This window comes from Tyto alba, unplaced genomic scaffold (assembly GCF_018691265.1).
Source record: "Tyto alba isolate M040663 unplaced genomic scaffold, T.alba_DEE_v4.0 Super-Scaffold_21, whole genome shotgun sequence".
Lineage (NCBI taxonomy): Eukaryota > Metazoa > Chordata > Aves > Strigiformes > Tytonidae > Tyto > Tyto alba.
The window spans coordinates 17,246,277-17,273,962 of record NW_024881295.1 but is presented as its reverse complement, the minus strand read 5'-3'; the positions used below and the strand labels follow the sequence as shown (position 1 = coordinate 17,273,962).

Sequence of the window (27,686 nt, the reverse complement as noted above, 5' to 3'; positions counted from 1 at the left end):
GAGGAAAAACAAGGGTAAAGTCTAGCCTTTACTCTGCTTACAGCATAATCTGATCTGCAAGCTATTTGGATCAGTGAAAGAAAACTAAATATCTTATCAAAACAGTCTTAGTGGTACCTTTTGCTCTGCCTGTGTATATATGTCTTGCCCAGAGCCAAAGCAGCATAATTTGGATGGGCACTTTTTCTCAGGACAGATACCTGATGTAAGTGCCCTACCCATTCCTTAAAGAGTGCTAGGAACTGGGCAGTGGTGAGAATCAGCTTTTAAGACAATCTCAGGCTTTGAAGTCAACAGATCTTGAAGAGTTCTCTTTTTCCCTGATCTGTGAAGTACTTATCAATTGGAAAGCTGTGTAGGGGTTTATAACAGACAAATTTATCTAGAGACTTCCCAGGGTTCAACTTACCATTGTTTACTGTGCTTGATGCTTCTTTCTCCCCATTGTTTTTCGTTGACTGTTGAACTTTTAAGTGGATGAGAAACACGTAATTTTTTGCTTTGTCCAACACCACCTTTTAATCTACACTGATGATGATGCTTCACAGATTGAATTGGATTGTAGAATTTTTTTTTTTTGCTGTTTCATCTACTGCTTGAGAGCTCTAAAATGTACTTTGATATGAAGTCAATGGAATCTAGTTTTCTTTCAGAAGGAGCAAAGGACAGGAAGATAAATAAAATGAAATGTATGTTTACCTTCATTTAGGCAGAGTGAAAGGCTGTCTGCTTTGGTATATTTGGGTTTGTTTATTTCATTGTAGTTGCAAAGCAGTTTGTTTAAAAGACAAAACCAAGCACAAAACTTTAAAAACTTTCAAGGAAGGCTTTCTATGAAGAAAAGACAGTATTATCTGGAAATAAAGTACAAACCTGTCTTAAAGGATAGTGGAGAATTCAGTATTTCTTCTATAATGTGGAAAGCAGAACCATATTATGAAAGTGAAATAAAATACTCTTTGTATTCTTTTGACCACTCTGTGTAAAGCTCTGTGAACCAATGTGAAAGAGCCATGTAGTTTTCTGCCCTTGTCCTTTGCTCCCTGTTAAAGAAAATAAGATTTTCTTTTATTTCAGAGGAGACTAGAAGTTTAGACAATGTCTGCAGTTGTGGCTGAGGGGTGAAGTCGAGAAATTCAGTACTTAAAAAGGACAGTGTGTGAATCAGAAATAAGAGTGGAGTCAGAAAACTTCCTGTTTAGGTGAATCCAACAGTACTTACCAACACATTTCCTTCTGACGTATGTCAGAAGGTTAATGTAGTTTGTGGAAGATGTTTAACGGTTCCATTTCAACCCTTAGTTTGATACTTTCCTAGGCATGTTTAGGAGTATTTTGAGATGGCACCTGTAGGCCTGCTGTGCTTTAAGTGAAAGAATTAGTCTATCTAGATGCATACATAGAGACCAGAGAGAAAGACAATAATAATAGTCTACTTTTGACAGTCATGAAAGATGATGCCATGTGGGAGCCTATAACCCTCTGAAACACCAAAGGCAAAAAGATCAAGATGTGCAGCCACTCAGTGCAGGCAATATGTATCTAAATGCATTGATTTCCCTCACCCCCTTTGCCGTAACTATTAGGCTTAGTAAAAAGCAGAGTTGCTCCACTAGCTTAAATCCTTGCAAGTGCTTAGGACAGAAGCCTCTAAAAGGTGTCTTAATGCCCAGGATTGTCCTTTCAAGACTGGATTTGGTGCTACCAGCTTACATTCTTTTCTCCCATTTTGCCTGTTTGGGGCGCTTGCTAGGGTTGCTCAAAGTACTTATGTGTTCTGCACCTTCTGTTTAGGGTCTTCCCTTTTGGTTGGAACTACTTTTCTGATGAAATAATGGAGTTAAGTAAGCAAAGATCTAGATATCAGATCCAAAGGCTGAAGTTCCTCCTAGAGATGAGACTTTTTTTGGCTCAGGCAGTTGCTGTTGCTTCACATCTTGGATAATAGCACTGCTGCATGAGTCTGATGTTCACAGGGTGCTTGCCTATATAGTCTACATTGTCTCACTGGGAAGTTCCTGCTTGTTTTTCCTTAAAGCAGTGCCTGGGGTAAAGGGCATAAATTTTCCCTGGCCCAAGAAACAGAAGTGCAGTTGAATTGGTTTTCTGGTTCCCTTTAACTGGAAGAATTCTTCTTTCAGTAGAAGAAGCTGGGTAAAAGCCTGGCTTAAGAAAAAAAAACCTGTCACAATTTGTAGGGCTCCAGGTGTTATGCTGAACTTTGTTTTACAGTTCTGATAAGAAGGTCGGCAGGAGTTTGACACAGAGTACTGACCTTTGTTTGTACTTGCATCCTCAAGCATACTCAGTCCAGACCTTTTCACTAGCAGTTTCTTCAGAAAGGAAAATAGGATCTGCATGTCTTGTCGCTCAAGCATAAAGGAGCCTAGCCTTCCACTTTGTTTTCATTAAATCATAATGTTGCAATTTTGTCTCCAACTCCCCTGTTTACTTCATTGAAGCTATCTGCTGCAGTTCTTTGAAAATGGTTCCAAATAAATTAGTATCCAGTACTTAAAGAAATTGGAACTCCTGGGATTTTTACCTTATTGGGTGTGGGGTGGGGAAAATCTCTGCGGTTTAAGCAGTATGTCTGTTCAGCTGGGACTGGATGCATCCAGTGGGCACTTACTGCTGCTTACTTGGCCTCAGAAAAAAACATCTTAAGTCTGTAATTATTTGAAAATAAGTGGCATCATTAAGGTAGTCTTGCCTGTTCTTGTGATTTATTTTTTTTCTCCTCTGCCCTCTTGTGCAGACACAACTGTGTGATATACTACTAGATTAGGGTATGTGTCCCCCCTTTTTCTTTTTTTTTTTTTTTTTTTCAATTCTGCATCATATCAAAGCAATACAGAGTTCCAATACAAAACATAATTAAGATACTTAATTCCATTACATACTCTCTTGCACAGAAAAAGGAGTGTCAGATCTTGGTAAAGTTCTGGAGGGTTTCCTTGTCTGACTTGGTTCCTCTTTGGAGACTGGTATTATTTCTTTGACCTGTTCCATGCATATATGCATTAAACAATTTGTCAGAGGAGATATCTGAAATGGGCTACATGTGCATTTAAATGAAAACAGAGTTATTTATAGATCAGACATCTCTTAAGTATTATTTCTTAATTTAGTCTGGGAAGCAATGCAGTAAAGGCATAAGTAAATGCAGTAGCTCCAGCTGCTTTGTCTCAGCCTCTGCTGAGACTGATGTAACCCATGCAGTTGCCTTAAAATCTAGTTTGTTTTTTTTCTTGCTCATGTTCCACTCACAGATATATTATAGACCCCGATTACTTCTACACTGTAGAGTTTTATTTTTGTAGCACAGAGATTATTTTTGTAAGTGTGCAGAGGTGCTGATTACTTGATCTCTAATATTTGAACACCTCAAGTCTTAAATTTTCTGAGTGATTGACTAGTCCTAGAACTAGTAAAAAGACAATTAGTGGATTTATTGTGCAGATTTATCTCATCCTTATATATCTACCACTAACATAAAAATACAATCATTTCCATTGCAAAAAAGTTAAGACCATCCTCGATTTCAAATGTACTCATCAGCTGAGTATGAGCAGAAAACTCCCTTTTCTTTTTCACCCCCTCCCATTGTAGGAACTTACCTTTTAAGTTTTCCTGATGGACTTGTGCTCTATACTCAGTTTTCTCCATGCTTACTTTGACAAAGTGAAGTTTTGCCCTTGTCCTTGCTTTCACCAAAAGTCTAGTCTCTTCTCTGTAAACAAATGTCTGCCTTCTGAGCTGGCCTTAAGATGAGAAGGCAAAAAAAAGAAAAAAAAAATTTGCACTTAAAAAAAAAAAAGTTATGCTGTACTGAAATGTTACACAGAGTGGGCACAACATTTTTCTTCTCTGTACTCAAGAGCTTAAAAAAAGGCCCAAGGGAACAAGGTACATAATGAGTAACCTGACCAGGCAGTGTCTAACTGGTTTAGAAATCCTTAATTTCCCTAACTGGTGGGAACTGATGCTCACTGGTTAGAGTGAAGGTCATTCTCTTGGCTGGAAACCAGGCAATTACAAAGCACTGCAGTTTGGTCAACTGAGATAAAATAATCTCTTTTTTAGTGTCTTAAAAGTTAGGCATCATAATTGTCTAGACTAGTCAATTACTTCATTTTCTCTAGAGATGCAGTTCACAAAGTATCCCAGCTGTTTTTTTCTTTGAGGGGTCCTAGGCAGCATATATAAAAGCTTAACCTTTAGACTTACAATTAATTTTACCTGCAGTGCTTAATGAGTATTGATTTATGCCATCTTTTGCTTTCTGGAAGCAATACACAGTTTCTTTTAGGCATACATAAAACTCTGTTTCTTTACCTTGAATAACTTGGTTTACTGACCTGGTTCAGATACCCCTCCTATCAAGCTTTTAAATGGAAAAAGCACTGGAAAAAAATCAGTGTGATATTAGGGGGAGGTAACCCTCAAACAGAGCAAGTAGCCTTTTGTTAAAGCAGGTAAAGACTATGAACCATCATCCAAGAACAAGAAATATTAATTGTAAGAAAGGGCCAATTCTTGTAATTGTTTTAATTGAAAGAAGAAACTTTAGGTACTTAAGTATCAAATGGAAAAAAAATGACACATCAGGTGCATCACACTGAATGGACTAAAGAATCCTTAAATTTCTACCACTTGCCTCTTGTAGCTGTTCAAGTCAGTTGCAAGCATTTTGCTGGGACACCTTTAAGAGTGAGGAATCTTCCTGGGTAGAGGTTCAGCCACTAACTTGTCAATTCAGAAATCTATAGCCTTAAAAATGGTAGATGGGAGTTCAAGATTTTGAAGCACTAATATCTTAAGAAGCTTTGCGTGTTGGATTAGAAGTACTTTAAGAAATGACAATGATCTAAGTAAGGAAAAGCAGGGATCAGCTTGAACGCTGAGATACAGCATGCTGTATGGTTTGCATGGGTAAGGCAGATATCTGAAGTTGGAAGGAAAAAGGCTCACTCAACTGAATTCCTTTCTAAAAGTAGCTGACTTTTATGAGCTGATCTTAAAGGCATTTGTACTATTCAGCATCAAAAGCTTCTAGATTACAGCTAAAATTGTTTTGTCAATATTAGTGTTGTAAAACAAACTTGGTTAGAAGTGAAAGGAGCTATTTCTTATTTATATTGTTCACTGCTGAGCCTGGAATGTCTCTCTTACCAATTTAAAATTGGGTATGATCAGGAATAAAAAGGAGGGGAGGGGCATGAGATTCAGTTGAGTTGCATGAAATCAAGATCTCTTGTATTTTTAAAATCTGAAATTCTAAAATTTGGTTGTATTGCAGTGTTTCCAAATGTGTTTTTAGAAACATAAATAATTTCACAGAATACTGAGGAGAATGTATGTTTAAAAATTTAGAAAGTTCATTATCTACTAAGGATCAGGTCTCCTAAAAACTGTGATACTAATATTTAATATTCTGTCCTGTACTGATAGCTATTTTGCTCTTACATTAACTGAAGTTAATTTAATTTAACAAGAGTTGGGAAGGTGGCTCTTTTTAGGAACAGGTTGGTGGTAAATGTTCTTAAAATTCCTGGCTTGACAGTATGGTGAGAACTGTTAATGAATCATTGAAGCGTTACTGTGGGGAGACTGATAGCTCAATGTTATTTGTCGGCATTGTGCCACTAATCAAAAATACTGACATTAAGAATGCATGGGCTACTACTTCTTGTCCTGCCGACAGTACTGCTGTAGTTGTGGAGGGGTAGAAATGAGATAAGTCCAGGAAAGTTTTAGTGCTGTTGAAGCTCATAGGGGTGTTGTGTAATAATAAGTTATTCTGAGATTATTATGTGATTCATAGGTCAGGACTACACCAAAATGTTACATAAACCCTTTATAGTTACCTCCAGGTTACTCAGAGCTGCTGCCAGAGCAGGCAGTGACATGGGGGTATGTATACCTGCCTGAATGCTTTTGTTTGTTCCTGTATTAGTAGAGTGAAAGTTAACAAAGTTGAATGTGATTTTGCAGATACAGTTTATTCTCAAAAATAGGCACATACAACAGGCCAAAATGTGTAAATAAGAAACTCTGCTGCTTTTTGTTCATAAAGTTTTTATGCTAAAGTGAGGAAAAGGCGGCTGCTTCTCTGTCCAGTTTAAGTATTTAGAAGCTTCCTAACACTATGAGCTTGTGACTTTGTTTTTAGACTTCTTTCAGAGACTTATTTCTACCTTTCATCCATTACCACCATCATGAAGTTCTCTGCATAGCAGGAATACTTTTTAGGACCACTCTCTGAAACCATTGAATCTTTTGGTACACAAATAAAAGTTTTTGCTCCTATTAGAGTAAGTTATAAAATAAAAGGGATGGTGACTTTTAGTTCGTTGTCTGAGTTGTGCACTATTTTCAGTGTTTGCAACATGATCCTAGGCCTTTTAGTAGGTATCTTCTTCTGAGGGCTAGTTCTGGTACCAAAACCCATGTTGGATCATTATTTTTAATTCAGTTCAAAGTCCTCTGGAACTAATCTGTAGCTTTTGAATTACTGTTGCTATACTTGAATTTAAAAATGAGTACTAGATGATGTTTTTCTGTCAGAATGGTAGCTGATTAAAGCAGAGAATGCAACTACTATAATTTGATTTTTCAAAAACATATTTTCCATACTGAAAATAGAATAAAGACACTTTTAGTAATGTGTCACTGTGGTATTTCTAAATTTATAGCACTGAAATGTGTGTCTAGGCATGTCTGGTTTTTTGAAAGCCATTTCCAAGCTGAAGTCCCAATAAAGCAAAGGGTCATTCAGTTAGCTCAGGATGTTCACCACTGCATACTCTTGTTCGGATGATGAAGGTAGCATCCCTGCTCCTGAGTGTGATGTTAAAGAACTGTGTACAGTAGATTAAACTGATCTTACCTTTACACTCTTGTGCAAGAATAAAAACTGAAAAGTTAGTGCCCGGTCCACTTGTCCAATCAGACTTCACTGTTGTTTCAGAAGAGCTTCAATTCTCATGCTGTGTGTTTCTAAACAAGGCCCTTTTCACTGTCACATGCTCCAATATCTAATTGTTTGCCAGCTATACACTAAGGAACTGTCTTGCCTTATAGTTACAAAATTTCCTGTTACAGAGCTTGAGTCGTTTCTTCTATTCATTCGAATTGCTGCAGTTGCAGTGCATGCTGTGATTAATTAATCTACCTTTTAACTAAAACCATCTGCTTAACTAGTCATAAGGGTACCATATTCTTGTGACTTTTGAAATAGGTTGGTATTTTTTTTCACCTGGAGGTGTTGAAGTACAGTGGACTTTCATGTCTAAAGTAAAAATTTAGAATGTCTTGTGCTGGGCTAGATAATTAGTCTGTGGGGTGGTTGTAAGGTATGGTGTGTATTCATCAATAGTATATAGCATAAATTGTGTTTCAGTATTACCACAAATAGAGTGTTTTTTTTCTTTGTTACAACCTTTTACTTTAGCGTGCTGGAAGAGATTGCAGCCAGTGATTTCTAGGAATAGTTATGACTAGTTCTTGTTCAGACTTAACTGTGTGGAAACAAAGCAATGGAACTGTAGCCTACTATACCAGTCTTGTAAGGCTTTTAACGCTGTAAATTCTGGCTTTAATAAGTAAAAATCCAGTGTTGAGAAACTGGCAAAGATGATGGTTAAGCAGATAGTGTCAGTGTCCTGTGGCTCCTGGGCTTGGGGATCAGTTGTAGAGTACAGATGGGGAGGTGATAGCGAGCAGTGATGGCTAGTCAAATGAGGAGTCCATTTTGTTCTTTTCAGCAAAGATTATCTCATACAAATGACTAGGTGCTTCTTTTAAGCAACCTTACAAACTTTAGGAATAAGCAGTTGGTATGGGTGTGTCAATCAAAACACAAATATACCTTGTGTGTGTAACAACTTTTAATCGTGTATGTTTGGGACTTTTTTTACTGTTGTGAGTGGCCTTTTTTCTTTTTTTTTTTTGTTAAGGCCTCAAAAATTGATGAGAGTAGGTGGTGAACTGAGGAGGAAAACTGTTTCTAAATTGTGATCAGTCAGGTTGCAGCAAGCAGGCCTGTATAAAATACTACAGCGCCTCTATTGTCTTTACAACGTGTTTGTAAAATCTGGGCATACATAGTTGTTGCAAGTTATGAAGACAGCTGGTCTGGAGAAATTCAAGAATCATGGGACTTCGATTACTTATACACCTGCATTGCAGAGGGTGAAGACCAACTGGCTAAGCTATTTCAAGTGCCATAGAGCTTTCAAATAGCTGAGATATTAATTTTGATCTGGATCATGGTAGATCAGTCAAGTTCAAAAGGTATTGGGTTCAATATGTGCAATCACTTGATGAGCAGAGAAAAAAAACTAGGCCTGTCCTAGTCTAAATAGTGCCTCATGAGCTAACTCTAGCTCATTGGAAGCTTTCATCCTCTCCTGCTGCTTGTATTGCAGTAATGCTATTTACTCTGTTAGGATACTGATCTGGTGCAGAGCTTATTCTGCAGGATTTACTGATTTAATTCTTGGCAGAATTATCAATTGTCCAGAATTAATTGTTACGAAAATACTGCAATCAGAGAAGCTAAATTTTCACTCCAGTTAAATGTGTTGCATGGTTTTGTTTGTTTTTCTGTGCAGTCTCAACTACTCTAGCTTTCTTTTTAACAAGAGCAAAAAAATCCATCTTCTGTAAGCAAACTATATCTCTATGGAGTAAATCTTAAGCTGAAGTCCTCCTTCTCACAATAGCTATTCAGTTGGACTGGGATGAGTATTAGCAAACAGTTGTAGGTGTACCCTATGTGAAATAAGAACTAAATCTGAAAGTTTTTTTTCTAGAACAGACAACAGGATAAAGATGAAAGATTAGAGTTGGAAAAGGTGGTGAAATGGTTAAACATGCAGGTTTTGAGGTCTGGGTAGGTAACTAATAACAGGTGGTGGAATTTAGATGATCATAGGGTAAACCAATTTAAATGCCATATATACTGTTGCCTGGGGGCTTCTTTGAGACTATGGGGAAGGAGGTAGGATCATTGGCTTTTTTTCCACTAGAATCATATGCTCTGTCTAAATTCCTGGAATTAATGGTTTGTGGCAGCCTGGGACTGGCTTAAACTAGAATGGTAACAACTTAGCAAAAAGAAAATATAGAGACTTTAATTACTTTGTTTGTGTGATTTGACTTTGCTACTGGTTCTATTAGCCTCTGGACTGCAAAGTTAGAACATTTTGTTTGAGAAGATTAATCAGTTACAGTAGAATTCCTTTCAAGCTCTGCAGTTATAGCACCTTTGGAAAAAGTGAAGCAAGAGTTGTGGTTAGACTGGGACAGGTAGACTCCGTGCTTGTTAAAAGCTGAAACATTTAATGTTCTTTGCAGGTCATGCAGTGTACCCCAGAAAAGTGTAGCCTTCATTAGCTGTGCAAAATCTTAGATTTTTCATTCCAGTAAAGTAGATGTGCTTTGACTACAGAGTGTCTATTTAGTTTGAGTGCAACTGTAACAAAAAAATTTATAAGCAATGGCAAGCCAAATTCCAACATGGTTTATTTGTGATACCAGTAAGCACTGTTAAAATGGAGATGATAATTAACAGTTAGTTGCTTTTTTTTTTTTTTTGGGGGGGGTGTCTAGCTAAGCAGTTGGAAGGCCAATCAACATAGGATCTTTAATGATCCCTTTTCCCTTCACCCCTCTAAAGTTTCACAGCAGCTGGTAGAGAAGATTTCTAAAATACCCAGTAAAGGATCAAAGAGTGTTGCTTTTGGAACATTGATGTTGTGTGGTATAACAATACTACTGGTATAGTTGTGGTACACTTGAGGAACTAAGTATGCTATTTTGGAGTGAAAGGTGATCTTGATAATTTGAAATTGAATTTTATCACAGTTTATCATCACTAGTTGGTCAAAATTAATTTGCTCACTTCACACATTAAAGTGGTGTATGTGATCTTTCTTAGCATTGCTTCTTATGTCCTTCCAAAAAAAAAAAAAAAAACCCCAAATCCCTGAAGCTGTGGGCAACTTATTTTATTAGTAAACAAGTTTTACAATGGCTGTTTGAAACCAGATACTGGGGGAAAAAAAAAATGTCAGATTTCAGGTTGAGGTTTGGAGTCTAGCAAGAGGTATTAAAAAATATAACTCTGGATTATTTGTACACATGTTGCATAAAAAAAGCATCAATGTGGCCTTCTAACTTTGTATTACTTTCTAACTTTCCAACAGTATGAAAATCACCTTCAAATTCCTATTCCCTTATATTAGGCACCTAGTAAAAGGAAAGCAGATGATGTTGCCAAAGATAGCAGAACGTGATTGTCAGGAAGCAGGGAGGTGGAATATATTATATTATCCTAGTACTGACTTGTGTTTTGTTAAGATTAAATTGTAGACAACTGTATGTATACTTCTGTAGCTCCATGGGAAGAAGAGGAGAATTGGCAGCTGCCTTCATCCTCCTGTACAAAACAAGCGTCAGCAACCTTGGATCAGAACAACACGCTGTCCAACCTGTTGCCCTCTGTTTAAAAGTGTACTTCTGCAACAGCAGGAGTGAACAGGGTGATGATCCTACATGCAGCCTTAAAGTATTGCAGAAAACCTGGGTGGAGAATAGGCAGAGCAGCTAAGCAAGTGGGCGGGGACATGCAGGAAGGAAAGAATCCCTGCGCTGCCTCTTCTTCCTCCTCCTTACAGTTAGCTGGGCAGGCAAAGGACACGCTTACCTCTTGCTTATATTAATTCTTTCTATTTGGTATTTGAGTGGCAAAAGCAGATATTAAGCTCAAATCTCTGCAGCCTCATGTACTGGACTTGGGAAAGTACACGAGGTGTCAAACAGAAAACAATGCTCCCTTCTAACTTTGATGTCTGCTTTCCTTCTGCTGTGCGTTAAATCCACAGCCTAGTGGATTCCCATCGGAAACTAGCACCTATCTAACGCTTTGGTGTGTACATCTCTCTTTTCCTGATGGATTTTACAAAAAGAGAGATCTGTCCTGTATTTGTAATTGTTAATTCCCACTGTTGCTGCTCTCACAAGGATTGCGCTAAAGAGGTAAGAATTTCAACTCTGTAAAGCGTGTATAGCCATAGGAAAGGATTTTGGGGGTGAATCAAAATTCTTGACAAATTTGCTGAACTGCTTTACATTTGCATAGCTTGGGTCTTCAGCTTTTAAACTTGACTGTACTTTTTTGTCCCTTTAACTTTAAAAATGTAGATTAAAATCCTGAACAGCAAGGCTGGAGCACTTACTTCTGCTATTTTCCACCAGTGTCGTTATTCCAAATCTAACTATTTTTTTAAAATTCAGAATCGTTGGGGGTATGTAATACTTCCTGTGTCTTCATTTTGGTGTGAAAGCTATACAGCACTGATTGTGCCTTCTCTTACAAAGTAAATGATGTTTTCAGTATCTCTTGCATTAGAACAAGATGCGAACACGCTGACCCAGTAATCTGCTGATTTAACTAATGCAAAATACTACATGTTTCTAGAGAAAAATTGTGAAGAGGTGTTCTAGATAGTTTATACTTTGGTGTTTAAAGTATTTTGAAAAATCTAGTGTTTTTAAGAGTACCTGACTTGCCTTTAATGGATCAAATAACCATATACATGTGGATGTTGACTTTTGGAACACATTTTTTTTCACCAAATATAAAATCTGATAAAATCACAAACTTTACCACATCTAAGATAAGTGAAATATGAAATCTCTTCTTATGCTTAACATGAAGACTGTAAGATAAGTATTTAGTTTTGCATAAATTGTGCTTTGTGCTACCTATGTTTATGCCCATATTTTAAGAGGTGCTCTCAAGATATAGGGGTTCAGTGGCTTTTATTTCAAGTTCATACTCTCTCAAAAGAAGCAGTTCTACCCTTATTAGCTATTATTGCACTAATGCTTTCTTCCTGTAAGCCTGAGAGCTAGTGGAATAGTGTAGGGAACTGGATTGGGGAGCTTCATCTCAGTGGATACTGCTGCAGGCTTTTTTGGTTGGATTTGCTTCGTCTGATACATACAGTGATCTGGTTCATTATGCAGCTGTACAAATGTGTGTGCTGGCAAAAGGGAGGAAATGACAGGGGTGGGGGAATGGGATATGGAAAACAGGAGACTATTGCTTTCAGCAGCACTGACAGATCATGCTGCTATAGATGGTAGCTTGAGAAAATATTGATGATTTTCATATGTGCCTGTTATACCTATCTACACTTCTTTCCCCTCTGCGGGAGCTCTTCCTTCTATTTCTTTAGCAAACTTGGAAAAAATGCTAGTGGGATTTGGGTGTTTAGTTCTTATTAAGCTGCCACTGGGGAATAGGACTAGTAGATTAAAATATTTGAGTTATCCTGTGATTCTTCTAAGGAGTTTGGGAACCAGGAGAGGTGGTTAAGAATGTACCATCTTGCAGTAAGTGTAGTGAAAACCAGAAAATACTGAATGGCTTTGTACGTACTTGAGTGCCTTTGGGTTCAGAAGGTGATGAACATGGGCTGGACTGCACAGCTTGTGCACTCTTAAGGACACAGCAAGGTTATGTGAATTGTGGGGCCTGCCCTCCCTTTGGTTCATTTCTCTGTGATGGCAGATTAAGGTGTATAAGCAGCTCTGGGTAGAAAAGGGTTCAATGATTTATTGATTTTTATCATTCATAGTATCCTCTGTCTTGTTATATAAAATAGTTTGACAGTTCCCCTAGTGCTGGGAGGAGGGGAAGAAAAAAAAGAATGTTTTTAAAGCTGATGGTACTTACGTGGCCTGAACTTCAGTGTAAGGGGCTCTTGGCCAGCGCTGCAGACTAGCCTTAGGCAGCCCTTCTCATGGACTGTGGAACAAACTGAGGACTAGGTAGCTGCTTGAACACAGAATCCTCTGTTGGTTTTAAGCCCTAGTGTGAGGTTATCCCAGATTTTCTGAGAAGCAGTTAGGAACATAGAAGCTATGCTGGAGGAGGCTCTCAGGAGCTTCTCTTTTTAACTGGGTTCTTGGTTTGGAATAAACAAAATGAGGTATTGTAAAATGGCCCTTATGGAAGGGCCTGAAGATTTTGGATAGATAGTTAATTTCTTTCAGGATAGAGAAACACAGGGTTAGCAGTCTGAAGCACTGAATTTAAAATCCATTCTTAGCTTTACCTTTTCAGGCTTTCTGCAGGTACAGAGTATGTGGTAAAATAGTTAAAAAGAAGACTTATGTTCTGGCTTCATTATGTTAATATTTTGCTGTACCAGTCGTCTCATTCATCTTAGCTTTTAGTTTTTCTGAAATGAGATTGTCACAGATCTGACATCTTCCTTCTGCCGTAGTGTAAATGAACATACATGCAGGCTGCTGCTATGTCTGGGGCTTGAACTATTTGGGAGACTTAGATGTGTTAAACGTTGGCAAATTTAGATACCAATATATGTAATAAACAGTTGAAGAATTATTGCATAGGTTATGTATGTATATATGTGTATGTATGAGAGCATGTAATTATCTATAGAAACATTGATCTCTACATATGAACCTGAACTCCTGGGACCATTTTAAGCTTGGTCATAATTAAAGGTGGGTGTCTCTGACTAGTCTGCTATATGAGCAGAGACCCATGCAAACAGGTACTTGATGCCAGCAGTAAACACTAAAACTAGTTTTATAAATTTCTATCGAGTGTAGGGCTCTGTCCCTGGAGATTTATGATATGACCTGGTTAGGGTATAAACTTACCCGTCCAAACTTCAGTCTGTTGTCTTATCAGCTGAGGCATTGATCTCCAAAATGTTCAGTGGAGGTTTTAAAAGCATTAAGCTAATGTTTACTGACCAACAGTGTTTCAGGGCTTATTCTAGTCACAATATACTCTTCAGTTCTTTGAAATTCAATGGCTAGAATTTCATAAGACCAAAGAAATAGATAACCAGAATGCTGTTGTAACAGGAAGTTTTTATCAAGTGAAGAACTGCATCTTTCTATAGTGTGTTTGTTTTGTTTTGTTTTTTTGTCATTTTAAAAACTTCACACACGACACCTTTGTAAAATGTAGTGGCAAATAGCACTGTTGTCCACTGAAAGACTGGACTCTTGAACTTCTTCCAGGCTTGTGTTTGCATCTGTTAAAGTTGATGTTGACTGTGCCCTCTCCTGGAAGAGTGTGGTAGAGAATATTTTAGGTAATGAATGTAAGAAATCAATATACTGCCATGTCTGGCCAAAGGGGGGGAAAAAAAAAAAGTATTTAAATGTAGATGGAAATTATTATTTTATTAAGTCTTCATATTCAGTTAAATGAAGGTCTGTAGTTACAAAGGCTCAGGTTCAGAGGCTGGAACCTTTCTGCTTCAAGTCTTGTTTCCCACTCACAATAGAGGAAGGGGCAAGGGTCATGTCTTGATGTCCCTGTTTAGTGGGCAGCAGTATTGTCTAGGATATTGGGAGAAGTACTTTCTAATTAGGATATGAATCACGATGCTGGTAGTACTACTTCATTTATTTCTGTACTTCAGACTCCATTGTTTTCACTTTTAGTTTAGTTGTGATTTACCAGTGACATGATCAGATGTATCAGACGTGTGATTTCAGGACTGTTCAGCTTGAAAACATGGGCTCTTCAAATAACAGAATTTGAACAGGATGTCTTCATCATCATCTCATTCTGCTGTCTTAAAATACAGAGTTTAAAGCTAAAGGCTGAATCAAGGAAAACTGAGTGTCAGATTTTGCTGTTGCAGACAATTGCCCCTGAAATAGAGCTTCTGACCATGATTAAGTGATGAAGCTTGGCTCTCTGCCTGCAGTGTTTTGCAGAATTACCAGATGGTTATATCTCCTGGCCTATTTGCTTTACTGATCTGGGAAGCTGATCATACTTAGATTTTACTTTGCTTTCCCCCAGTGGCTTTAGCATGTACTGGAGAAAGGATTGCTGTGTGTTGTTGAAGGGCTTTTGTAAAGGTCTGTATTGTTAAGCTCATTTTCCTGAACTCACAACAGCATTGATGCGGGACTGTGGTTTGAGTATAGTAGGTCTTCTGGGGAGAGCTAAGATACAGGAAAGTCTTTTTTCTTAAAAAAAAACCCCAACACATTGGACAAGTTATTTAATGATCCAGTCAGATCATTCTGGGCTAAGGTCTTGCCTGTAAAATCGATCTGTGCCAAAATTACTTCATATAATGACATGTTGGAAATATTCTGGGAAGTAGCAGAATCCTTTGAAGACTGTTAAATTAATCATGTGGGTTCATACATTAGTGTTCCATGGGAAACACTTCCTTCCATTTTCAGTCCAGTCTGTGTACTCACCTCTAACCAGCATAACTTCCATGGAAACTAAATGGTTCTCCTATCATACCTGGGAACCTAACTGCCAAAATCTTCTGTTATGGAAGTGTAGCCAAGAAATAGGAGGCAGGGTGTGGAAATAATTGCAAAAGTCACTAACAAACAGATGAACACTAAGATTGGGGTCAGATTTCTCGAATTTGCACAAGTGACAAGTTTAGGCCAGTTATGTATTGAGTAAAAATAGCTGGTCTGTAAACACAATCAAAACTTAAATCAAGCGGTCCTTCCAGTTTCTCTGTTGTTATTTGCATGTTCCAGGGTGTTAAACCAGCCAGCTTCGATAAAGTAGCAATCCCTGAAGTGAAGGAGATTATTGAGGGATGCATTCGGCAAAACAAAGGCGAAAGGTAAGTATTGTCTTTTCAAATAGAGGTATTACTTGCTGTTTGAGTCTTTTATGTGTGATGATACCAGATCCAGTTTAGTTCCTGGGGTCTTCTGTGTTCTGATGAAAGTTGGGAAGCCAGTATTACTTCTGCAGCTTGTATTCTTATTCAGTGATTGTTTTGGAGAATTAACAGTATCAGGAAAAGTGCAAATGCTTTACTAACCATCCATGTCAGTTCATTCAGAAATTTTACTGCTTTTAATAAAGCTTTGACCTAGTCAGCAAAATAGTGGAGGACAGTCCTTCCAAGTTCTCAGGTATTTGGACGGATTCTTTAGTTTGTTGTTCTGTAATCCTTTGTTTTTCCTGTCCCTTTGATTTTGTTGTTGTTTTATGGCTGATTATTTGGAGGGCTCTTTTTATATTTTAAATTCTTCCTGTTTGTTTTCATCCACATTTTCTGCAAGGTGACTTCTACTTGAACTGATTAATTTATACCATTACAGGAAATCTATAACTACTCTGATGGCTTATTTGAGGGGTTTGGTTTGTTTTCTGCTTTTACATAGTTGTTGCTTACTGAATGTTTGATTTAAGAATGCTTCAGCCTTCAACCCTCCTCTAGCCTTCTACTGTTCTGTTCAGAGCTAGTTTTGTCTGTGGATGTTTATTCATCCCCTCTAACTCTTGAATTTTTACATCTAGTGACATTGCTATGTATTTTTAGTTTCTGCTCTTCTTAGTTTTAAACAAGTTCATATTTTTTTCCCATTTTAAGTTAATTTTGTAGCTTCATATCACTTATTTCTTGCCCTTTAGTATAAGTGGTTAACTTTTAGACTATTACTGTTAACTCTGTGCATATATGAACATAGATCTTTTTTGTACCTTCAGGACAAAGCTTCTAGTTGTGCCAAGCAATGCAAATTGAAGTGGTTCAAAATAGTATAAAATATGAAAAGGATAATGTGGTGCTTATCTAGTGCTGAATTTATTACATGAGGCTTGTCATGAGATCTTAAAATAGACTCGAATACATGGATAACTGTACTGATTTGGGGACTAGAGATTGTCTGTTGAATCTTAATGTTCAGTAAAGCCAAACGGTTTCTTCAAGGTTTCTTACTATTTTAGTTAATATATATCCTGTTCAGTTGGCTTAAATCTGTTAGTTCTTCTGCTGACTAATGTGTGTGATTTTTTTTTTTTCTATTTTTTTTTTTTGGTACTTCTGTAGCATTGTTGAATTTTGTTTCTCCATCATGCTTTTAAATAGAAATTTGAATGATAAGCTGTCAGATAATTCATGGGAGGAGCATGAAATGTAGAAAATAAATTTGAGGGATCATCAGGCAAGGATATTCTTTAAGATTTTATGAAAAAAACTAATAACTGTGTCCGCTTTCTACATTCTTTCCCATTGTGCTAGATATGCTATTAAGGACCTTTTGAATCATGCTTTCTTCCAAGAAGAGACTGGAGTACGGGTAGAACTGGCAGAGGAAGATGATGGAGAAAAAATTGCTATTAAACTCTGGCTGCGAATTGAAGACATCAAAAAACTCAAGGGCAAATATAAAGATAATGAGGCCATAGAGTTTTCCTTTGACTTGGAGAGAGATGTCCCAGAGGATGTAGCACAGGAAATGGTAAGTGTTTGTGATCTTACAAAGCATCAGAAGTACTGGTGATCTCTGGCAGTGAAATGTAGTCTGTCAGCCTCTGCATTTGCTGTTGTTACCATCTAGAAATAAGTCAGCTTCAGAAGTTTGTGAATGAGAAGTTAGTGCCAGAGAGTGGTAGCTTATGTTGTGGCACTGCAGCAGTGGCTGTCTACGACAGTCTGAATTCTGTGAATATATCCTCCTTCAGGTGGAATCTGGCTATGTCTGTGAAGGGGATCACAAGACAATGGCGAAAGCTATCAAGGACAGGGTATCTTTGATTAAGCGAAAGAGAGAGCAGCGTCAGTTGGTGCGAGAAGAACAGGAGAAGAAGCTTCAGGAAGAAGGTAGTCAGAAGCTGCAGCTGGAGCAACAGCAACCATCAAGTGCTTCCCATCCAGGCTCAAAGCATCCCCTGTCTGTCACTGGTACTGCTCCTGTCCCCACTACTTCAGCATCTGTTTCTACACAAGTGGAGCCTGAAGAACCAGAAGCTGATCAACACCAACAGCTGCAGTTCCAGCAACCCAGTATATCTATTCTTTGTAAGTGTGTCAATTGGTTTATTTAGGAACGCTTGCACTTACACAGTTCCTCTGCTTGGTCTTAAACTTTTGGTGGGCGTAACTGTAAATATCTTAAGATGTTGCTGTCTGCCACTGCTGTCTGCTGAAGAACTTTAGCCCACTGGAAAGCACAGCAAAATAGGATGTATTCCTGTGCTTTAACGGAGCCAAATCTTGGCACAATTCATGGGCCAGTGTCTTAGCATAAAATAATTTTCCACGTAAGAGTTTTCCTGTGTTTCAAGGTAATAGATTCAGTGACCTGGGACACCTGAGGCATGAACGCGCATCCTTGTTTTTGCTGCCTTCCTGTAGGGACAGTATATTCTGGCTCTGCAGAAGGCTGTATGCTTTTGTACCAGTGCTGTTAAGGATACTAGAAACACTTACTTGAATCCTAGTGAGCTTAAGTTTAAGGGAGGAAATTAGATAAATGTACAAGCAGTTCGGCTCATAATTTGCTTTCTGAAAAAAGGTTTAATTTTCTGTTTTACATACTATACATGAAAAAATGAATTAACACTCTTAAATTTTCTTCTTTGGCCATCCCAACATTTGAATCAGTATTTGAATAGTGATGGTAGCTGAAAACTTCTGTATTAGAATGGTGAAGTTAGAAAGCAAATTACTATCTGCTCTTGAGGTAATGGGGATTTAAAATTCTCTACTGTGTCTACATCAGGTGCATCTGCCAGCCAGCACAACGGACCTGTTTTGTATGTCTCTGTAAAATTAAATTAATAATTAAAAACCCCTGAAAGATCATTCATAGCAATGCGGAATTTAAGTTTCTATTTGTAGTCTAGTCTTTTAGAGGAAATATAGTTTACTGTGAAGTATCTTCCCAAAGAACTCCTGAAATTACTGATTGTTTTTCAGAGGCTTGAGGAAGGAATATTGGTAAGGTATTACTGTATTGAGGAAGAAAACAATATTTTTTAAGCAGCTTAAATATTATAAGAGTTAAAATGCTGATAAGGTGCATGTGACATCAGTCTAATATTTGATTGATTATAATATCTTTAAATTTGTGATTCCAGACTGCAGTTCTTGAAACACAGATTTTTATCTTTAACTTTTGCAGCTGATGGAACAGTTGACAGTGGCCAGGGGTCATCTGTTTATACCGAATCATGTGTGAGCAGTCAACAGACTGTGTCGTATGGTTCCCAGCATGACCAGTCAGTCTCGACAGCTGCAGTCCAGGGATATGCAGCTTCAGTTGGCCAAGTGCAGTCACAGCAGCATGGAGGATATCAGCCACCTGCAGCGGTAAGCCAGAACTTACAGTATTGCAAATGCATGGAATTACTTGATTTTGTATTTCTCTTAAAAGGTGAGAGGAGAGTCTGACAGGCAATCTTCCATGTATGTTTTGTTTTGCATGTGATAAAAATTCTGCATGAGAGTAGGTAAGGGGCTATTTTTGCAAGGTGACTGAGTCTAGGGTGGGAGGGGAAAGTGCAAGGGCATATTTGTCTTTAAAGCTATTATTTACTCTTAAGTGCATTTAAGCAGAATAAGAGGCTAGGTGTTTTATGGGTGGAAGTAACATTCTCAGAACAAGACTATCTCATGAAAGTAAGCATTTAATCTCACTTGGGAAGGTGCTGTGTGTATGTGTATATGAAGTTACCAGGGATCAAGTTGTTGGTTTGGTTTGAAGAAGGGATTAGGGTAGTTTGAGCTACTGTATGAAATTGCTGTGTGTGTTCTGTGAGGCTTTGATTACAGATTCTGCAGGTAAGATTTTAACTGTTATAGAATGCTGCATGTGTGAACTCCAGACTGAAAAGACCCCACACCCTTGTTCCCTATTTTATTTTTAGCTTGTGTTGATTTGCTCATCAGTTGCCATGCGTATTCTTTTTCCTTGGAAAGTCTGCACTGGGCACAAATACTTTTCCTACTATGTTCATTTGTGTTGCCCTTTTATTTTGGTATGTTTTTTCCTTGGTATGTTTTTAGATCTGACTATGAAAGTATGCAGAAATCTATTCTAACCCTGGAGTAGAACTTCTGCTACTGTTATGTTGTCTTCAGTGGTTCCCTTGTTGCTTGTTTTTTACACAAATAAAAATCTAAGCCTGAGACATTATTGTATAATGAAGTAACACCATAAGGGAGAAGATGTGACACTTAAGACTGAGGGTCCTCACTTTTTTGGTACCTGTGGTTGTAGGCTTTATTACAGAATCATTGGTGTTACTAGCATTTTAGAAAACATGCTGGTTTCACTCACAAGCAAAGCATCTCTATCTTTTTCAAAGGCACTTAGCCTGAAGCGTGTTCTAGTCCTTGTTCAAATGAGTTTTTTAATTCCTCTAAATAAGCTCTTGCTCTAGGTAAGCCATATTTTGATGTGTGGGCATATATTGGACCAGAAGCCATTACACACTGTCTTGGGATGGCTAACTTCCAGGTTGAAAGACCATAATCTTTTGAGAGGGCATGGGAGAACAAGCACATGACAGAGGTGTAGACAAGCTGCTTAGTTCACTGCTAAGATGTGCTTGTGCTCTGTGATGACAACAGTGATACCAGGAGGTTGACAGAATGGAGTAGAACACTACAGGAACTACTAACAGTTGTTGGGAAGGCAAGTCAAAACGATAATGACAGCTGGAGAAACGGCCTTAAAAACACCTAGAATGCAGTTCAATCAGGACAAGAACAAGGTTCATGCTTAAACAGGAATAATCAGTTATACAAGTACAGGATGAGCAACCACTGACGAGGCAGCAATTCTGTTACATGTGTGTCCCCCTGCCCAGAAAAGTCAGGGATTACATTGGACCACAAGCTGGACATGGTCAAAAACATCATGCTGTTGTGAAAAGGGCAAACATCATGTTATATGAAATAGTTCTGCTCTTGGCCATTGGTAAGTCTATGCTGGACACCCTCTGCTTGACTGAATTTGAGAGTATTGGGAAAGAATTCAGAGTGACAAAAGAGCCCCGCAAGAAATACTGAAAACATGGTTCATGTGGGAAGACTGAAATAGTTAAGATGAGCCTGTAAAAGATGAGGTGGTTGAGAGAGAAAGCTGTAAAAAGCTGCTGTAAGATAGGAGGCTAAATCAGATCACAACTTTGTTGTCAGAATAAGAACTAATAAGCCTAAACTGCAACATGGAATTGCTGTTTGGGAAGACTTTTTTTCCTAACCAACAAGGACAGTTAAGTACTGCAGTCTCCATCACATGTTTCTGAACAGTTTAGATAAATTAGAGTCAGGAATGACGTATATAACTAGTCCTGCCTTGGAACAGATGAAGATTATGGATATTTATTTAACCCTTTGAATTCCTTTACGCTTCTCAAAATTTTGAGAAAATTTCACATCAGAAATCATTAAAATCAGATCTCCATTGGGTATATTGAAGTTTTTTTTCCTGGAGGTCTGTATTTTATTTCAGTTAAGTTAAATTGTGGATTACATCCATAAGAGTCATTATACCATTAGAGAAAGAAAACCTGCAGTTGAAAACTGTATCTTTAAAACATCATTTTTCCATTCACTTAAAAAAACCACAACAAAACACACCACACCAGAAAAGCGGTAACAAAAAAAAAAAACCCAAAACCTAAAAAAACCAAACCACCCCAAAACATAATTCTGATTCTTCCAATTTGGTTGGATTTTGACCTATGGCCTTCTGGACTGTGGCAAGATTACAAAATCCTGATGTTTTTATTGGCCCAGTGTCTGGAAAATGCTTGTCTAGGACTAATTTTACTGAATTTTCCACACATTAAACAGCTATTTTTCCACAACTCATGTTGTAGAATGTGTAATGTTTAAATTTTTGTGGTAATGTTTTAGTTAATAGAGAGCCAGCTGCATATAGTTAGTCTACTTAATTCAGGCAGGGAGGTGCCCAAGCAGAGAGACTGGGTGAGGTGGTATGTGTAAACACACATCCACTCGCTAAGCTAAGAATGAATGTTTGAAAGCTCATCAGTATCTGTTTAGGTTTTTTTATTTGTCAGACTAGCAGATGCTGTGAGTACACACAGTATGGGCTGCATCAGTGGCCCCAGAGAAAATATTCTCTCCTGTCTGTTCTGCCTTCCACATGCTTCTTGTAAGGGCACTCAGGAACTTTCCCACACTGCTCAGTGACCTAAGGAAAACTTGGGTCCTGAGAGGTGCTCAGAGCCTGTTTCTAGTGTGTGCTGGCATTCATTCAGTGTTCCCATACCTTCTTGCACACATTAGTCAGTATTGGGCCTCTCATTCTATGTCTCCGTTTCTTTTCTACCTCATTATGGTTTTTGCTGGTTTTGTTGTTCATATTTTTTTTTTAAATGTTCAATTCTTAACTTTTGTTTTCCTCCTTTAGCCTCAACGTGGTCGTAGCATGTCAGTTTGTGTCCCCCACCTTCCTGCTCTTCCCTCTATGTCCTGCATCCCTCTCAGTGCTCCTTGCACCCCACCACCAGCGCTGTCTGCACCTCTTTCTCCTTTCTACCTTCGGACTGTCCCTGAAGAAACCTTTGCAGAAAAGCTTTCTAAAGCCCTGGAAAGTGTCCTGCCCATGCACTCTGCCTCTCCACGCAAGCATCGACGCTCCAGCCTGCCCTCCCTCTCTGTCAGTCCTGTATGTGTTACCATTTGCCTCCTGGCACAGTAAGATAAGTTATCATTAAATACATCCTGGGCTTTGGGCATTTTTAAAATAAGAAAATAAAGCGTTGATTCCTTATTCCTACACTGTGCTGCTGGAATGTTGATTTTTTTTTTTTTTTTTTTTTTTTTTTTCCTGGGAAGCAGTACACTTAAACATTATCAAGCAGTGGCTGACCATTTGTTTTTTGTATTTTAGGATAGTATACATGTAAATTACCCAGGTGTAGCACAGAAGGTAAAGGGAAGACTAGTTCTTATTCCCTCAAATTAGAAGACCAGCTTTTTATTTTCCAACTTCCAAACAACTATCGAATGTAAATTAAGCCCTGAACAAACTCACCAGCTTTTAAAGCTTGATTGCTGTGGCTGGTTATTCTAAAAGCTTTGGCTAGCTGTGCTAGTGATAGTAGAAATTCAGAATACTAATACTTTTGAGGATTTTTCTGCAAGTTTTAATTGGAAATGCTACTTCAGCTACTTCTTGATGGGAAGAAGCCATAGTTTCATGTTTCTCGCTCAGATGCAAGATAGCTTGCAAGACAGGAGGTAGTCTCTTTTCAGTTTTGGGCTTTGATTTACACAAAATAAACTTTGAGAAACATTTATCTTTAAATAAAGTAAGCAGAACCAGTTTCAGAACATAGGAAGAGTTCTTCGTCCTGTAGGACCTTCTTGTTAGTATTGGTCAATATGGAAATTTGCTGCTGCTTTTCCAGAAAAAAAGGGCTGGGAAGAAAGAGGACAATGTGCAAACAGCAACTTGAAAAAGTCAGAAGTTCCCTCTGTCTTAAAGACAGTATATTTGCTACTAATTCTTGCAATTATTTTTTTTTTTTTTCCTTTAGGGTAGATAATATATTGTCTCTCTGCGTACTGTAGGCAGAGATGAAAAAATGCAGAATTACTAAATTGTTTGGTTTCTTACAGAGAACTCTTTAGTGAACTTTTCCATACAAATCTTAAATAAGATCACCCTCCCCTCCATCTGATGTACTACTTCAGATGAATTGCCTGAGGGCTCTGCTTTTACTAAAACTGTGCAAGTTTTGTTGTCCAGGCATGTGTTAGGGTTGTTTCAGTGAGTGCTAATTTTCTGTGTGAAAAGGTGTGATCAGAAGTGATCAAAGGGATCAAAAGACATGATTAACTTTGGCAGAATCCAGAGGCTCTGCAGTTTTATCATACTTTTTTTTTTTTTTTTTCCAACTGTGGGCTTGAATGGTTCAGTTTTGTCTCATGAAAGTTTTTTCTTGAGCTCTCTGGATAACGTACAGGGCACTAGGACTGCGTGTTTTGTGTTAGATGATACTAAGATTTAATATCATTTTATCTTCGAAGTACAAACTAGAGGCTCTGCATTGTTGCTGCTACCAAGTTCTGAATTTTCGTATTCCCCATATGGCAGTAACCTCAGGGGTTTGATTGGATTGCAAGCAGTGATCACAATGGATAGCCTGTGACAATAAATCTCACTCCATTGTCAGGAGCAAAACTTGGGTTGGTTTGTTTGTTTGGTTTTTTTTGTGAATTATTGGAATTGGACTGGAAAAGCAGCTCTAACACAAGCAAATGTTTCCATTTTGTAGCTATGCCTGCCATGGATGTATTTAATGGATATTTATGACTCACCCGAATTTCCTAAGTATTGTATGTTTTTGACCATGAATTGAGTAGTCATTCTATAAAGTTACTTCACAGAACTGCCTAGTGAACTGTGCATGTTGATGTGCTTTCACTTTTAATGTATGAATTACTTGTCTTGTTCATGTCAATACAGCCTCAGCATCCGCGTGGGGGAACACCAACGTTCCCAGATTCACAGATATTTTTCCCAACCGTTCATGAACGGCCGGTGTCTTTCTCACCACCACCTGTCTGCCCGCCGAAGGTGGCAGTTGCTCAGCGGCGCAAGAGCACTTCATTTTTGGAAGCCCAAACTTGCCACTTCCAGCCATTGCTGAAGACTGGCCAGAGTTTAGTTCCACCTGGTGGTAGTCCCACCAACTGGACACCAGAGGCATTCGTTATGCTGGGCACAGCAGCTCAGAGAGTCGCTGGAGAGCCTCTGCATGTGCAAGTTAATCCTGTGTTTGAGCCAGCTCCTGTCCACAGTGACTATAGATCTGGACCAACACCTCCAGAGGATGCTCACTACAGGATGCATCCAGAAGCTGTATATTTGGTGGGCATGCACTATCCATCACAGGTATCGGAGCAGTATGATCAAGTAGCTTATAACTCTCATGCGACTGAACAACATTTGAAGCAGGTCTCTGAGTCAAACCATGGGCAAGGTGGTCCTCCACAAAGCTCTGTGTTCGACTTTCAATCGGGGCAAACATACCTGGCAAGACATGTTCAGAACCTGAGGCTGGATTCTGGGATGGGTCCCCTTTCTCCATTATCCAGTGTTTCAGCTCCTCTGAGTGCAGATCCTGCTCAGATGACATTCCACCAGGTATTTGTTCCGCACTCTGCCCCGGCTGTGCTCTCTCACAGTGGTGATGGCAGAGCAAGCTGTGTCTTTGAGTTCCATGTGCACACACCGACTTCTGCTTCAGCAGAAGGGGCAGCTGTACCCCAGCGGGTCTACAGAAGTCGCCGGGGCTCTATGGAGACCAGTCAAGAGGAATCCACTCAAGGCATAGGGTCACACAGTCGGCTTCAGCCTGTGACAGAGGAGCAGTGTAACTATCTTGGTCCTGAGTTAGCAGGTCCCAGAGGGGGCTCTGCCAGGCGGAGCTGGCCGGAAGGAAGCCCAGAATACTCCAGTGATTCCTCACAGCTGACTTCCTCTGACACTGGCGATTTCCAGTCTCCTCCCCCTACAGGGGGGTCATCTTCTGCTTTTGGTTCAGACTTCTCACTGCCCATTGTTCAGCTGCCTCAGAAGGTATTGCAAGAGTCGCAGCTCTTCATCTGCTTCCCCCAGGGAGCCTCGGCTCAGCAGGCCTTGTCCACCTCGCTTTCATCAGGACCACCTGCACTCTATCCTCAGGTTACAGGAGCAAACCCTTCCAGAATTTCTCTGCTTATAATAAGTCATACCTTGCGCTTAAAGGGGAGCCTTGGTCTTAGATTTGCTCCGTGTGGTTCATGGGGGTGTCTCTACACCAAGTCAATAGTATACTAGGATTTCCTTTAATTTACCAGCTTGCAATGAAATAATGGGGCATCAGCAACCACTGGGTCTGTGTTTGGCTTCAGCTGAAATATTGGTAGGGCTTTTGTGTTAGGGTAACAAATGGTCAGTGTTCCTCCTGGGACTAGTTGTTCTTTTGGCAAGAGATAGCTGGAGTACCAAACTGGCTTTTAAACAATGAGTTTAATGAAATGTATCTTCTCCACAGTTGGAATCAGCAGTGATAGTAAAACTTGCTTTGTATTTTTGTTGCTGCTCCTTAGCTATTTAATGAGAATGTTATTTGAAGTTGAACTTTTACATGAACAGTGTCTCATTAGACAACAACAAGGTTAACCTGGTGACTGTCTACAATGCAAGAGCTTTTTCTAGGCTTGGAGGAAGAAAGCTGGAGGAGAGGAATAGAAGGATTTATATTATGTATGCATACGAAGATTTGGAAATGTACTTGCAGGATTGTTAAAGATACTAAACGAGCTGAATAGTAAATTAGTGGCACAAACAACTGTTGCTAATAGTTGTTGCTTCCTTATAGGCCCAGAATATGGCGTCCTTTTAAAAAGCAAAATTTGAGGCCTGAAGCTTAGTTTGGATATAAGTGTTTCATCAGCATATATGGTATTTGCACTTGCAGTACAGTAACACATTTGTACACTGTGACTGACGTGTACATGTATATACATTCTGTCTGCAGTTGTAGTATGAAACTTCCCATAAAATACTATTTTGTGAAAAGAGATGATTTACTTGAAGTAGACTTCTCTTACTCCTATTCTTGGAATTAGGGACTCTGACATTTTAGTTGTTGGAGTATTAGCAGCTTTGGGATTTGTGTGAAGGAACTGGAGGAGAATCGTTTGCTTTTTGTGGTAAGATCAAGAACTAAGTATTTAAGGCTTTCTGCATGGGATAATAAAGGTGTTTAAAGCTATTTCAGCTGTAATAAATTACTGGTCCAATAGATAGTAATTTCTGTGCTGTAGGAGAACTCGTGGAGTGAAGCTGCTACACAAGATTGAAAACTATGAGGATTGTTTCTCCATAAACCACCTTTTTTACATGTCAGGGAGTGAATTCTGATGCATGTAAAATACATCTGGAAAACAAGGGATCACAATTACTTTACAGAATATAAGTTCTGGGATCTTTTATATAAATTTTTAAAAGATCAGAATTTGAAGCACAGACTGAGTCAATGTGAACAGATGTTACAGCAGTAGGATATATCCTGTGTTTAGATATAAGCAGTAAGGTCCTCGAGCTTCTAAAACAGCAAAGAAAAAAATGGTTCTTTTCATTGGCAGTTTGCTTTCCCTGAAGTTTCTCTAATTAAAGTACGTAATTTTAATAAACTTGTTTGTAATGAGCTTCTGCAACCTGAATGATCACATCATTAAGGAATTTTAGTAGATATTTCTGATATGATACATACGCACCAGACATGTTTCTTACAAAGGCAGTTCACCAAAGTGGTGCGTGCTCAGGGAACTCACCTGGAGGTCTTTGTCTAGTTATGTCCCAGGAGCTGATAAAGAAATAGAACCATCACAAAAATGATAATGAAAATCCTGGGATCTGATCAAAAAATGTCAGCCACAAAAGTAACAATGAAAACCCATTCCATTTTCCTCTGCATCTTCCACATTCATTTGTATGCCAGTCATCCATTTTTTTCGTTGCTTATTCAAAAATTTTGTCTTAGCTAGAATGTGAACCCCCATATTCTTCAATAACCAATTCTTGGTAGCCTCTGAATGGTAGTGAGTCTGGAAATGATTCCTAGCTTGTATTTTGACATGCCTTTCAGAGGGGTCTTATGACATGTACATGTACTAAGTGTACTGAGTACTTTGTTACTGGTCTAGAATTCTGTATATCTTCAGTTTTTATTTTTTTAAAGAGAGTTTTATTTCCTTCTAGCCTCCTTGTATCCCCCCACCTAAATGTGTTTAGTACACATGTAAAGGTAAAACTTAATGCCTCTATTTGCAGTTATCATACCAAGGCATCCTGCTCTTAAAGCATCA

At 38.6% G+C, this 27,686-nt stretch overlaps 1 protein-coding gene across 10 annotated transcripts in view; it reads left to right on the top strand.

Annotated features, from left to right (window-relative positions):
• WNK1 (WNK lysine deficient protein kinase 1) overlaps positions 1 to 27,686 on the top strand; it is a 105,521-nt gene that overhangs the window by 44,334 nt on the left and 33,501 nt on the right. For 8 of the 10 annotated variants that reach the window (XM_042795288.1, XM_042795291.1, XM_042795283.1 and 5 more), the window contains exons 5-10: positions 15,583 to 15,671; positions 17,082 to 17,301; positions 17,525 to 17,861; positions 18,967 to 19,154; positions 22,231 to 22,488; positions 24,295 to 24,723. In XM_042795288.1, the coding sequence (XP_042651222.1) occupies positions 15,583 to 15,671; positions 17,082 to 17,301; positions 17,525 to 17,861; positions 18,967 to 19,154; positions 22,231 to 22,488; positions 24,295 to 24,723 (1,521 nt within the window). The remainder of the gene's footprint in view (positions 1 to 15,582; positions 15,672 to 17,081; positions 17,302 to 17,524; positions 17,862 to 18,966; positions 19,155 to 22,230; positions 22,489 to 24,294; positions 24,724 to 27,686) is intronic. The other 2 variants (XM_042795290.1, XM_042795293.1) reach the window with 2 other exon arrangements.